We start from the raw sequence: 14,824 nt of genomic DNA on the forward strand, positions 1-14,824 counted from the left end.
ATGAAACTGGAGCCTATTATACAGAGTGAAGTAAGTCAGAAAGACACCAATATAGTATATTAACGCATATATGTGGGATTTAGAAAGATGGGAATGATGACCCTATATACGAGACAACAAAAGAGATACAGATGTAAAGAACAGACTTTTGGACTCTGTGGGAGAAGGCGAGAGTGGGATGATTTGAGAGAATAGCATTGAAACATATATATTATCATAAGTGAAACAGATCGCCAGCCCAGGTTCAATGTGTGAGACAGGGTGCTCAGGGCTGGTGCACTGGGATGACACTGAGGGATGGGATAGGGAGGGAGATGGAAGGGGGGTTCAGGATGGGGAACACATGTACACCCGTGGCTGATTCATGTGACCGTACAGCAAAAACCTCCACAATATTGTGAAATAAGTAGCCTCCAATTAAAAAAAAAATCAAAACAAAAAAACTATAGTGAAGTATTACCTCATACCAGTCAGAATGGCCATCACTAGAAAGTCTGTAGATAATAAACCCTGGTGAGGGTGTGGAGTAAAAGGAACTCTCTTTCACTGTTGGTGGGAATGTAAATTGGTGCAGCCACTATGGACGGTGGTATGGAGGTTCCTTAAAAATCTGTAGAGTTAGTGTATGATCCGGCAGTCTTATTTCTGAGTGTATATCCAGAGAAAACTATAATTTGGAAAGGTACATGTATGCCAGAGTTCATAGCAGCACTATTTCCAGTGGCCAACACGTGGAAGCCACGTACATGTCCATTGATAGATGACTGGAATCTGAAAAATCACACACATGCAGTATTGTTTCTGTTTTATGTTTTGTTTTTTTGGTCAAGAGGCTTGTGGGATCTTAATTTCCCAAGCAGGGATTCAACCTGCACCCTCTATATTGGAAAGTGAAGGCTTAACCACTGGACTGCCAGGGAAGTCCCAATAGTATGAACTTTTGAAGTCCTTATTTTACTGTCGAAGGAGAACTTTATGTTTCTTCTCTTTTATAGATATTTGAGATATTTGGACCTGTTGCACATCCATTTTATGTATTACGGTTTAATTCTTCAGAGCATATTGAAAATAAAGGTATTAAAATAAAGGACACTATGTATTTTGCTCCATCAATGAAAGACTTCACCCAGTATATATTCACAGAGAAGCTTAAACAGTAAGTACTTTATTGGCATGTTACCTCTTTGCTTATCTGGTGTTTGTGTTTTAGGAGTAATTCTTAGTGATGTAGTTTCTTGCAGTTATGCTGATATCTGTGTTCCCAAGAGCTCATTTGTCTTCCTGGTAACATCTCTGAAAGCTACAGTTGTTATCAGGTTTTACAAGGTAGAGATCATTTGTATTTTTTGACCAAAATGACAGGATCAACTGGTAAGAGCACATTTGGGCCATATACATTTTCTGAATTTTAATTCATTATCTTTTCCATTATATACTTTCGTGCATATATGTGCTACAACTTTTCCATCGTAAAGAAAGATTTCTTTGGATTGCATCCATAAGCTTCATTATTTAATGCAACTTTATAATTCTTAAAAAGAAAAAAGAAAATGAGTAAATTTTAGGTTGCTTATAAATTGTGAATTTATAGAAGAACATATTTGTGTGTTATGTATCAAGCTGCAATTAACAGAGTTGACTTAACAAGCAAACCAGCGATCTCCATTCTGTCTGTAAATGTGCTGTATGATACCCTGTGGTATGTATCTGGTGATATTTCTTGTTTCCACTGATGAGCTATATATTTGTCAGGTATAAATTTGTTGCCAGATGTTAGCTGTAGAGCTATTTTTATCAGATTTGTTATTATAATTACATAATTTTTGCACAAGCCAGTGGCATATGAATTAAAGTAGAATAACTTTTTCTGTAAATATAAATTGAATGCTTTGGAAGGATGTAATAAATATGAACCAATAAAATGTTGCCCACTTAGGAGTGGAGAAAAATACAGCAAAGGATTGGGGAAGAGATCTTAAATCTGAAAAGATTTTGTACTCAGTTTGACACAAAAGTCCCTTTGAACTCTAACTGTGTTTCAGTTGGAAACTTGAAATACAGGTGAAGCATTAGGAGTGTTGTTTTTGCAGAAGATATCGTGAGTAGTAACTTGGGTGCTTGTCAAACCATGATACCAGTCCCATCTGGGAGAAGGCCTCTTTACCACTTACATACTAAATCCAGTCTGAGTTTTAATATTTGGAAATCTCTGAAATGAGATGAATATTTTGTTCCTGATAATTTGTTAAACTCATGTTTAAGAAAACACAGAAGTACCTACAGGAACTTAAGTTGTTCTTCAGGCTATGTAAGGTTAATTTTTCTAAATAACCATTAACGTGAAAGGTGAATTAAATATAGCAAAGTTATAAAAATTTTAATATGCTTTAAAATCATGCCTTAAATAGCATTTTGTTCTGTTTGAATATTAAGTTGTTGCTTTGGATATTCCATATATTAGCTTTAAAGGGGTAAACTATTTTAGCTTAAAATAGATAGGATGAAGAGATTTTTCTGAAGGTGTTTTTAGATAGATTTAGAAGCAGTCTTTGTTCTGATTTGCAAGAACAAGATTTTTTGTCTTTTTTTGCAAAGAAAGAATAAGAAACTAAAGAATCTGGAAATTGAGCACACTCTGCAGAAGCCCCCGCTGATGAAGTCCATTCTGTTCTAGACTGCATTTTTTCTGTTGGTCAAGGGAACTCCTTTCCTTTGAGGTGGAGAAGTTGAACTTATCTCCAGCTTGCCTGCCTTTAGTTGGGTTAATTTAATCTTAGCTTCCCATGAACTTACTCTTGTTAAAGGTGCTGTTGGAAATCTTGCTTGTTCTTTTGTTTAGTAGTTTTTGATTTTCTGTGGTAATGCCCCAGTTGGGGAACTTTTCCCATTTCTGCCTTTAGAAGATTTCATTCTTAGGTCACTTCAGGCCGTGAGATGGTATCCATGCAAAAAGGAGCCCTGGAGCTATGATAAATGCATGGGTAGAAGATAATAATTAAAAATGGAAAAAGTCATTGATAAGGCTTTATGTATAACAACAGAATTCCAAATTAAAACAGTAGAGTAGACTCAGAAAAAAAGATTTCATGTTGTGTGAGCTCACTGACATCTGTAAATTGATTTTAACGGATTAATGGATTAATTAATTCCTGAGAGTTTCATTTATTTTTGAGATTTGGTGTCAAGCAATGAGGACAACATCTACTCCTAATACTTTGTAATATTTTAATGTAATTGAATAACAAATACTGTCAAACTGTGAAATCAGGATCAAACAGATACAATTAAAAATGAGCTGTCAGAAATTATAATAGATCTACATGCTTTTGTTGGTCATAGAATATAAAACTTTTCACCAAGAAGAGTTAGTGTCCTATCGGATCTTCACAGCTCCTCCTCCCCAAACTCTAGATGCCTTTGTCTCACCCTCTGCTCTGAGAGTCACTCTTGGAACAAGCCTTGCTTACTCATGGAGGATCACTGATAATTCTCAGGTGAATTGAGGAAGAAGCATTTCATGTTATGATCTCTGTTGTTGAACCTGTAAAGTCTTACATAAGGAAATACCTCATATTCCCTTTTCGTGTCCTTGGCACCTGAACGTCTGATGGTGGTCTTGGATAGGTATTTACTGAAGGAGGTTTATGAGCTGAGCTCAGGTATTACGAGAGTATCAGTCAGAGTCAGAGCACCTGGAGCTGCTGAAGAATTGCAGAACCACTTTGCCCTGCACAGCGTGGTGTCGACTTCTCATTCTGATTCTCCACTCCTAATATATATGTGTGCTTTTCCCACATTTTCTTAAATAAAGAACAGAGAAATGAACCTTTATTCTTTTCTCTTATTGTCTTATATATTGCAAATTAAGATTGAGCTTAGGTCTTTTGCTTTTTTATTTTCCATGCTATTAGGTTATAAGCACTTAACAGAATCTTAATAAGTACTTTGACCCTTTGACCTTTGTTTGTTCCCCTAGGGATAGGGGATCAGATGCATCGTGGAAGAATGATCAAGAACCACCACCAGAGGTAAGTGTCTTTTCACACAGTATTTGAGAAAGGAAGACAGGACTCAGTCTTATACATCCCTCATTCCTGACCTGAAGGATGTCCTCGAAACTGCTCACTAGTCACACTGCCTTCTGCCAGCCCGCGTGCTCTCCCCTCCCTCTGACGCCTTTTATACCTCACAATTAGAGATTGTGGTCATTTCAGAAAAAAATATTTTCAATCACATTTTAATTATTATCAGATTATCATTTTCCTTATAGTGTCCTGTTTTTATCAATTTTGTTGATACCTGGTAAAGGCAAAATTATCATTTAAAATATTTTTTTTTAGTTTAGTATATTCACCACATGGGACATGAAGATGTTTATTGATGGTACTTTTAATAAGCTACTTTTCTTTTGGAGGTAGAAAATAATTACAGTCTGCCTACTTCTCCATTTTTTACAGGATACTCACCTTCCTAAAAAGAGTGTTCTTTTTCTTGTCAGCAATAATAATTTACATTTCAAAGTAGCTTGATATATATGGTCTTTATTAAAACATGAAAATTACAGCAATGAGTATATACGTTCTTAAAAATAGCATGAATTTATACTTTTGCATTTTTATAAAACAAAAATACAATTATAAGAGTTTTTTAATGTGCTCATAAGTTCTGATGAAGTTTCTCAGTTTTGTAAATTCTTGATATTTATAGATTTAACTTTGGTCATTGTAGATTCTCAAGCAGTGCTAAAGGTTCATGATCTGTATTAATTTGTGATTTTGCTGACGCTGTGTGAGTCAGTGGATGCCCACTTAGAGGATTACGCAATCAGAAGCAGTCCTATTTTAGCATTCACATTGCCACGGCATTATGCCTTCTGATTTGTGTCATGTGTACATGTATTAACTTTCAGGGTCACTTAAATAAGTGCTTTATTCTCTTTACCTCTGATAATGTACCATTGGATTGGTAAATGCATATGACATAAATCTATTTTTTTCGTGTAAGGCCTTGGATTTCAGTGATGATGAAAAGGAAAAAGAAGCCAAACAGAGGAAAAAATCTCAGATTCAAGGTCGGAAAAAATTCAGATCTGAATTTAATGAACCTGGTGAGTTAAATGTAGAAAATGTGCATACATGTTAAGTCTCTTCTGTTGTGTCCGACTTTTGCGACCCCAGGGCCTGGAATCTGTTAGGCTCCTCTGTACGTAGAATTCTCCAGGAAAGAATACTGGAGTGGGTTGCCGTGCCCTCCTCAGCATTCAGTTCAGTCTAGTCACTCAATCGTGTCTGAAGCAAAATCACAAATCACAAATTAGCAACCCCATGGACTGCAGCACACCAGGCTTCCCTGTCCATCACCAACTCTGAGTTTACTCAAACTCTTCTCCATTGAGTTGGTGATGCCATCCAACCTCTGTCATCCCCTTCTCTTCTTGCCTTCAATCTTTCCCAGCCTTAGGGTCTTTTCCAGTGAGTCAGTTTTTCCCATCAGGTGGCCAAAGTATTGGAGTTTCAGCTTTAGCTTCAGTCTTTCCAATGAATATGCAGGACTGATCTTTAGGTTGGATCTCCTTGCAGTCCAAGGGACTCTCAAGAGTCTTCTCCAATACCACAGCTCAAAAGCATCAATTCTTCAGTGCTCACCTTTCTTTATAGTCCAACTCTCACATCCATACGTGACTGCTGGAAAAACCATAGCCTTGACTAGACAGACCTTTGTTGGCAAAGGGATGTCTCTGCTTTTTAATATATGTCTCTGCTTTTTAATATGCTGTCTAGGTTGGTCATAGCTTTTCTTCCAAGGAGCAAGCATCTTTTAACTTCATGGTTGCAGTCACCATATGCAGTGATTTTGGAGCCCCAAAAAATAAAGTGTCACTGTTTCCACAGTTTTCCCATCTATTTGCCATGAAGTGATGGTACCGGATGCCATGATCTTAGTTTTCTGAATGTTGGGCTTTAAGCCAACTTTTTCACTCTCCTCTTTCACTTTCATCAAGAGGCTCTTTAGTTCTTTTCTTTCTGCCACAAGGGTGGTGTCATCTGCATATCTGAGTTTATTGATATTTCTCCCTGCAATCTTGATTCCAGCTTGTGCTTCGTCCAGTCCAGCGTTTTTCATGAGGTACTTTGCATATAAGTTAAATAAGCATGGTGACAGTATACAACCTTGATGTATGCCTTTCCCTATTTGGAACCAGTCTGTTGTTCCATGTCCAGTTTTAACTGTTGCTTCTTGACAGGTCAGGTGGTCTGGTATTCCCATCTCTTAAAGAATTTTCCACAGTTTGTTGTGATCCACACAGTCAAAGGCTTTGGCATAGTCAATAAAGCAGAAGTAGATATTTTTCTGGAACTCTTTTGCTTTTTCGATGATCCACTGGATGTTGGCAATTTGATCTGTTTCCTCTGTCTTTTCTAAATCCAGTTTCAACATCTGGAAGTTCATGGTTCACGTACTGTTGAAGCCTGGCTTTGAGAATTTTGAGCATTATTTTGCTAACGTGTGAAATGAGTGCAGTTCTGTGGTAGTTTGAGCATTCTTTGGCACTCCTAAGTGTAGTATATAGTATTTTTAATCTTCATTTACATCTGTATAAATTGCTCAGTAAGAAAACTGAGGGAGCTATCTAGGGGTTTTCTTGTACTTTCTGGCATCTGCCAGTATTGGAGGCATCGCACAGCATGGGGTGGGGTGTGGTAGGAGAGGCACAAGGGACACTCGGGTAGTTTTCAAGCTTGGGGGTGTAAAAAATGGCCCCTTGGGATAAAAAGTAAAAGAATCATTTGTGCTTATCAGTCCTTTTTTTTTTTTTTTCAAGAAACCTGTTTGCTTCCATTTTTAGAATTAAATGATATAGTGCTTAAGCTAAAATCAAGGTGTTTTGTTAGCTTTTAACACCAGTGCAGTCACAGAAGAAGGTCCTCATGTTGCCTTGTTATATCCACACCCATTTCCTTTCTTCTTCCGTTTCCTCAACTCCCGACAGGCACTCATCTGTGTGCCATTTCTGTGATATATTTTGTCCTGTCAAGAATGGTTCATATAAATTATCAGTTGGGTTTTGTTACTGAGCATATTTTTCTGGAAATCATCTAGATTGTTGTATGTATAATAAGTATGTTTTCATTCCAGGGTGGTGGTCTGTAGTATGAGTATACCACAGGTGGTTTAACCATTCATCCATTTAAGGGCATTTGTGTTGTTTACAGTTTTGGGTTTTATGAATAAAGCTGCTTTATACATTTGTGCACAGATTTTTATGTGAACACAAATGTTCACATTTCTCTGGGATAAATGTCCAAGAGTACAGTTGGGTTATATAATACAGTTGACAAGTGAACAACTTTGGGGTAAGGGGCACTGACATCCCCCTCCCTTCCATGCAGTTGAAAATCTGTATGACTTAAAGTTGGCCCTCTGTACCCATGGTTATACATCCGTGGATTCAGCCAAGCATGGATTGTATAGTATGTTTTTATTGAGAAAAATCTGCTTAAAGGTGGACCTATGTAGTTCAAACCTGTGTTATTTAAGGGCCCACTGTAGTTCCATGTTTAGTTTCTTGAGAGTCTTTCATATTGTTTTTCCTGTGGCTTTACCACTTTACATTCTTATCCCTAGTGTATGAGTTGCCCAGTTTGTCTGCATTCTCACAAGCATTTGTCATTGTCATCATTTTTTATTTTAGCCATTCTAATCAGTATGTGAATGATACGTAGTTGTGATTTTAACTTGGATTTTCCTAATGGCTAGTGATACTGACCAGCTTTCCATGTGTTCATTTGCTATCTATATCCCTTCAATGCTTTTTTGTTCATATTGTGCCCATTTTCTAATTGTATTTCTGCTTTACTCTTGAGTTATGAGAGTTTATATTTAATTGCTAATATTTCTTTAGCTTGAGTTTTCATCATTATAAAGGAGCTTTGCAGAATGAAATTTTTTTGTTTTGATGAAGCCCAATTTATCTGCTTTACTTTGATGGAGTCTGAGAATTCCTTTCCTAGACTTACATTCCAAAGATTTTCTCTTTTTTATTTCCTAAAAGTTTTCATAATTATTTTTAGCCATTTTAATTCCTTTGCCTTTCCATATGACTTTTGAAATAAACTTCCCTATATTGACAGAAAGTCTTACTTGGATTTTGATAGAAATTGGATTGAACCTGTGTATTGGTTTGGGGAGAATTGACGTCTTAACTGGATTGAGTCTTCTGTTCCACAAACATGGTATACATCTCCATTAATTTAGATTTTTTAAAAATTTCTTTCACCAGCATTATGTAGTTTACAGAATGTAAGTTCTGTACATCTTTTAATATATATACACCTGAGTATTTCAATTTGGGGGAAATCATTGTAACTGCTATTGCATTAATTTGTGTTCATGTGTTCATTTCTAGAATATAGAAATAATTATTGTTCGTATGTTTAGCTTGTGTCTTGTGGCTTTGCTGAACTCATTAGTTCTAGGAGTTTTTCTCCTGAGATTTCAATGTAGACAGTTATGTCAGTGGCAAATAGAAATAGTGTTTGTCTTTTCCCTCCCAATCTGTATGCTTTTTTAGCTCTCTTTCAGTTCTGAATTGACTGTAATATCTGGCACTATATTCAGTACGTATGTTTTATTCCTGATCATAGAAGGAAACATTCAGTATTTCACCATTAAGTATAATATTAGTATAGGGTTACTGTAGGTGTTCTTTATCAAGTTGAGGAAGCTTCTGTTTAGTCTTCTGTCTAGTCGTCCTAAACATTTTTTCAGAAATCACGAATAATAATTTTGACAATTATTTTTCTGCATTGATTGATAATATCACAAGACTCCTTCATTAACTTGTTAATAAAGTAGATTACATTGGTTTTAGAATATTGAATGAGCATCACTGGAATAAACCAGTTAACCATGGCGTGTAATTCTTTGTAAATATTGCTGAATTTTGCTTATATTTTGATAAAGATTTTTATGTTTATATTCATGAGAGGTATTGGTCTAGTTTTCTTTCAGACTATTTTTAACTGGTTTTATTGTCAGCAGAGTAGTTTCATAAAAATGAATTGAGATTTTCTGTTTTTGGTATACTTGAAAACATTATGTAGACTTGCTGTTAATTTTTTATATTTGGTAAAAAAAATCTCCAGTGAACCACTTCAGACTGGAGATAGCTTTTTGGGGAGACTTAATTACAAATTCAGTTTACTTAATAGTTTACTTACTTTTCCATGTTGGATAGGTTATAGTAGCTTTTATTTTTCAAGGAGTTGGTCCATTTCATCTAATTTGTCAAATTATGTATGTAGAGTTGGTTTGCAAGATTGTCTTCATTTTGATGTCTTTGATATTCATCATTTGTGGCTTGTATTTTTTCAGTTTTGCTTAGAAGATAGCAAATTATATTGATCTTTCACAGAGCCAATTCTTTGTTATTGATTTTTATTTATTATTTTTCTATTAGCATTTGCATTCTTTTAACTCTTTATCATTAACTTTCTACTGCTTGCTTTGAGTTTATTTTGTTTTGGTTTTTATAGATTCTTAAGGTGGGAGTTCGGAGAAGGCAATGGCACCCCACTCCAGTACTCTTGCCTGGAAAATCCCATGGATAGAGGAGCCTAGTGGGCTACAGTCCATGGGGTCGCTGAGAGTCGGACCCGAATGAGTGACTTCACTTTCACTGTTAGTTGCTTGGTCATGTCCAACTCTGCAATTCCAATGACTGTAGCCCACCAGGCTCCCCTCCCTCCAGGCCTTTCCTATTGTCTTTAATTGCACAGAATTGGTAGGTGACCCTTTTATCATAAAATGTCCCTATTCTGAAGCCTGTTTTATCTGATCTTATTATAATTAGTTATATTGCATATTGTAGCTTGTTCCATTCTCTTACATTCAACGTGACTATCACTTGAAATAAGCTTTTTACATACTATAGTTGTTTTCTAATCCACTCTGCCAACTACTGTGTTTTGATTGGTATATTTAGACCATTTATATTTAATGTAATTATTGATATGTTTGGGCTTAAATCTGCTCTTTTCTGTATTCTTTCTAATTTTTATTTCTCTGTTGTCTTTCTTCTGCCTTCCTGTGGTTATAAATTGTTTTACAATTCTGTTTGCATTTATCTGCAGTGTTGATTGTATGAGTATAGCTTTTTCAATGGTTCGTTTAGGTCTTTAATTATCACAATCTACTGTTGTTGTTTTACAACTAGAGTGCAATCTATGACTGTGAATTTTAAATCATTATAACTAGGCTCTAACACAACTTTATTAGTCAAAATTGCAACTGTTAAAATGAACACATTTTTCCCAACTAGAAGAAACAAGTTTGTTTATGCCTGTAACATAAAAATCTGTCCTTTGGGATTCAACAAACTCTTGGAAAGCATTTTCTGCCTTGAGCTGTGGAAGCATTTTCTGTGCAAAAAGTTGTCGAGCTACTTGAAGAAGTGGTCCTCAGTTGGCGAGAGCTTTTGTGAATATGGTAGATGAGGCAAAACTTCATAGCCCAATTCATTCAACTTTTGAAGTGTTGGTTGTGTGACGTGTGGTTGGGCATTGTCGTGGAAAAAGATTGAGCCCTTTCTATTGACCAGTGCTGGCTGCAAGTGTTGCGGTTTTCAGTGCATCAGTTCGATTTGTTGAGCATACTTCTCAGATGTAATGGTTTCACTGAGATTCAGAAAGCTGTAGTGGATCAGACCGACAGCTGACCACCAAACAGTGACCATGACCTTTTTTTGGTGCAGATTTGGCTTTGGGAAGTGCTTTGGAGCTTCTTGGTCCAGCCACTGAGCTGATCATTGCCAGCTGTTGTGTAAAATCCACTTTTCATCGCATGTCACAATCTGACTGAGAAATGGTTTGTTGTTGCTGCATAGAATTAAAGAAGATAACACTTCAGAACAATGACTTTTTTTTTTTCAGTCAACTCATGAGGCAGCCACTTACTGAGCTTTTTCATCTTTCCAGTTTGCTTCAAATGGCAAATGACCATAAAACGGTTGATACTGAGTTCTTTAGCAACTTCTTATACAGTTGTTAAGAGGATCAGCTTTGATGATCCTCAATCATTGTCAGCTTCCAATACCCAGCCACTGCACTCTTCATCTTCAAGCCTCCTTTGCAAAACTCCTTGAACCACCACTGCACTGTCCATTAGTAGTTGCTGGGTCAAATGCATTGCTGATGTTGTGAGTTGTCTCTACTGCTTTATGACCCATTTTGATCTCGAAGAATAAAATTGCTTGTATTTGCTTTTTGTCAAACATCATTTCTCCAGTCTAAAATAAATATAAAATAAACAGCAAATAATAAGTCATTAGGGAAAAAACATAAAGTGAGAAATATGCATTTAATGATGTGTAACATAACCACATTTATTTAAGAATGTATTCCAATGTGAAATGGCAAAAGTTCAACAATGCAAAACCACAGTCACCTTTGCACCAACCTAATACGTTGTTTTGTTCTTTCGGGGAAAGGAAGGAGGTTGCATTATTACTGTTTACGTCCAGGTGAGTATAAGAGTTAAGCTTTTCTTTTTAGCTTCAGTTGACATCTGAGCCTGGGGCTGTCTCATTACTCCTGGGCACAGGCAGGCCTCCTCTTGTGTCTGCTGAATGTAAGAGTGCCTCATTACTGCTCCTGACACTATTGGGACTGGCCTTGTTATGCTGGGCAGTGATGAATGTCTTGACTGTCCTGGGTTTTCTCTGACTCCACTGCAAGTGCAGGAAGTGGAGGAAGGCTTTTAGGGAGTTATTGCCAGTAGAGACAAAAGTCTATGTTCCCCATGTGATCTGCATTGTCATTGAGGGGACGTGCTGACTGGCTCCCTGCTCAGCCTCTTTGACCACCTTTGAACATGTGAGTGGAAGTGGTGTCCAGTTTTCTGTGTGGTATTTGGCTGAAATCAAGTGGTTATTGTCTCAAAGTTTTATCTTGATAAACTTTCCTTCTCCTGATCCTCTGACCTTTAGGATTCATTTAAAGTTGATCATTGTAAGCCTTACAAAATTATAACGACTGTAAGATATACTGGAAGTTAAGGCATTCCTGAAATTTTAAACACTGTATTTTGATGTATGAAAATTAATTTTAATTTTGTCTTTGTGCTCTTTCCTTCAAAGGTGAAGATTTTGCAGAAGTACATCACAATTGGAATGTTCATAGCTCTGCTTCAGAGCATTCCAAAGGATATCATAACAGAGAATTCACAAGAGGATTTTCCCAGGGTAGATATCCTCAATCTTGCCCTAGCAGGCCCCCACCTCCACAGTTTTATAACGCAGAACACATGGTCCCTCAGGACCCTTCAGGATTTGCGCCACAGAGACAGGATAGCCCCATGATGCCACAGTATCCCTTCCCTCCTCCAGGGTTTGACATGCATAACTTCTCCCTCCCTCCCCCCCCACCCCCACCGCCTGCCTCTGCAAACATGGGCTGGGCTGCCCCTGCTGTGGCCCCTCACCCGATAATCCCCCTGCCCTACTCCCTAGCCCCACCTCCGCCCCCGCCACCCCTGCCTCTGCCCTCCTCTTCTGGAGATGGTAATTCTGCTCATTTTGGACCTTACTATTAGGTTGATCTGATCTGATACATTCCTGAGAAATGTGGACTTTTATGTACACACATGCGTATATATGTGGAAGCATTTTTTAAAAAGAGATTATAGAGCTAGATTTTTAAAGCATTGTAAATTAAAAAATAGTTCCTTCAGTTTTAGGTTGATATGTATTGTAACCTTTATGAAAATTTAATGTTAAACTTGTGGCGGGGAATCCAATTATGTAATATTTAATTAATTCTTTGAACCTTGCCTAATTAAATAGTATGCCTCAATTTAATAATCTGGGGCACCTTTCATCATGGATTAAAATATATTGACCATACTGATTATCTTCTTGGTATATCTGAAAATAAAATGTTAAGTCCTATTGAAAGCCTTTAAAATAAACTATTTTTATAAATATATTTTAAAAATTGACTCTGGTTGTAAATGCAGTTTACCAATACATTAAAATGTACCTTTTTTTTTTTTTTTTTAAAAGCAGGTGAAAATACAGAGAAGAAAAGCATTATTATGTCTTGGCAGAAGTCATGTGTATAATTAAAGTTAATATTTATTTATTTTGCATTGACAGGCTTTCCATTATCTGTGCAGATTTCCATTATTCAGGCATGATCCAGTAAACTTTACTGTTTAACTGCTTAAAGAGACACAAAGAGTATTCACAGTAAAATGCATTATTCATTCACAGTAATGTGCATTTACCAACAGCAAGGAGACTTGTGTGTCCATATGGATTTCCCAGATTCTTGGATGCCTGGCACAGATTAAGTGCTTAAAAAAAAACCTATTAAATGACAGACTGAATGTAGACTTTTAATTAAATAACCAGTGAATGTTATTTTACATGATTATGTACTCATGAAACATAAGTGTAAGGAAATCTTAGAATTTTAGAGATAGAAGAGGCTTTAAAAGTAGCCTAGAGTAGTCCTAATTTAATAACCTTGGAGCGGCCTAAGGACTCCAGAGAAGTCAAGTCACTAAGGTTGCCAGTGAGGCAGCAAGAAGATAAACTGAATTCTGATCTTCAGACCTGTACTTAATATTAAATTGGTGTTTTCCAATCTTTCATTCCTTGGCAGTCTTAGAAAATAATACTTGTTTGCTGGTTAGGGTAACCGGGTAATTTATCACAAGCATGTGGATTCTAGTTGCAGGTCCCCATTTTCTTCCCCCTCCCCCCGCCACCCCCAAAGGCTGAGGAGACTCTATTCAGGTTCTTGGGTCTTGAGATGAGAGGTTCTTGCTTTGGTGGTAACACTGGCTTAAACATGTGTTGTATTTCATGTTTCTTTTTTGAAATGATATTTATTGCAGTTTCTGTTTAGGAGTTGCCTTTATAGATCACAGCACAGTCTTACAGCATAGTAAAACACAGTCTTCTTTTGGTTGATGAAATATTTTAAGAGTTACATGAGGCTATATCTAAAAGCACTGAGGAAACCCCAAAACAGAAATTGTGAGATGTTGCCATTCAGTTGCAACAAGTTAGTGAGCTGTTATAATCCTCAAGGTATGTAAAAAATCTTTAGACCTCTGTTCAAAAGTAGACTGTAGATATTGACAATATCTATTTAATACCTGAAGAAACTTAGAGCTGAGTGATACCATTTGACTGCTGCCTTCAATTAAGCTGCTACCTTAGGTACTTAGGTCCAACTTGCCTTCCTCCCTATACTTATTTCAAGGCCTTTGAAACTTCAGAAATGACCTAAGCTTTGAATGATTTATTAAAAGTGCACATTCTTGAGTTTTATCCTAAGATTCAAATTTAGTAGATCTGAGATAAGATCTAGGAAACCACTTTTAACAGGTACCCCCAGGTGATGAATTTCAGGATTTATTCTTGGTCTGTGTGGATTTCAGGGTACATGTCTATTGCAACTTCTACACCCTTCCCTCTGGGACTGAAGGGAGTTGTTTAGGGTGGTAGTGAGGCTGTGGAGGGAGTTGGGGAAGAAGAGAGAAATAAAACTGGCTGCCTGAATTGTTCATGACAACTCACTCACTTGGTTCTGTTATATATATATTTTTTTAGCTGTACACATCTTTGGAGTTTAAGAGGAGGAACCCAAGTTTGGAAAAAATATTATAATTTTCATCACCTTAATCTTAGAGTGCTGTTTTTAAAATCATATGGTCTTAGATCCTTAAATTACTAGCCAATATAAATACTTAGAATATTCTTCACATGCCATTTGTCATCTGAAATAGGCTATTCTTTAAGCCTTTTTTCTACAAT

General features: G+C 36.6%; 1 protein-coding gene across 1 annotated transcript in view; it reads left to right on the forward strand.

Annotated features, from left to right (window-relative positions):
* NAF1 (nuclear assembly factor 1 ribonucleoprotein) overlaps positions 1-12,992 on the forward strand; it is a 50,427-nt gene extending 37,435 nt beyond the window's left edge. Inside the window, exons 5-8 of the mRNA XM_027543690.1 lie at positions 996-1,156; positions 3,977-4,028; positions 5,005-5,107; positions 12,137-12,992. Of these exons, the coding sequence (XP_027399491.1) occupies positions 996-1,156; positions 3,977-4,028; positions 5,005-5,107; positions 12,137-12,591 (771 nt within the window). The 3' untranslated portion in view covers positions 12,592-12,992. The remainder of the gene's footprint in view (positions 1-995; positions 1,157-3,976; positions 4,029-5,004; positions 5,108-12,136) is intronic.
* Positions 12,993-14,824: the final 1,832 nt, after the last annotated feature.

The sequence above is a fragment of the Bos indicus x Bos taurus genome, chromosome 6 (genome assembly GCF_003369695.1).
Source record: "Bos indicus x Bos taurus breed Angus x Brahman F1 hybrid chromosome 6, Bos_hybrid_MaternalHap_v2.0, whole genome shotgun sequence".
NCBI lineage: Eukaryota > Metazoa > Chordata > Mammalia > Artiodactyla > Bovidae > Bos > Bos indicus x Bos taurus.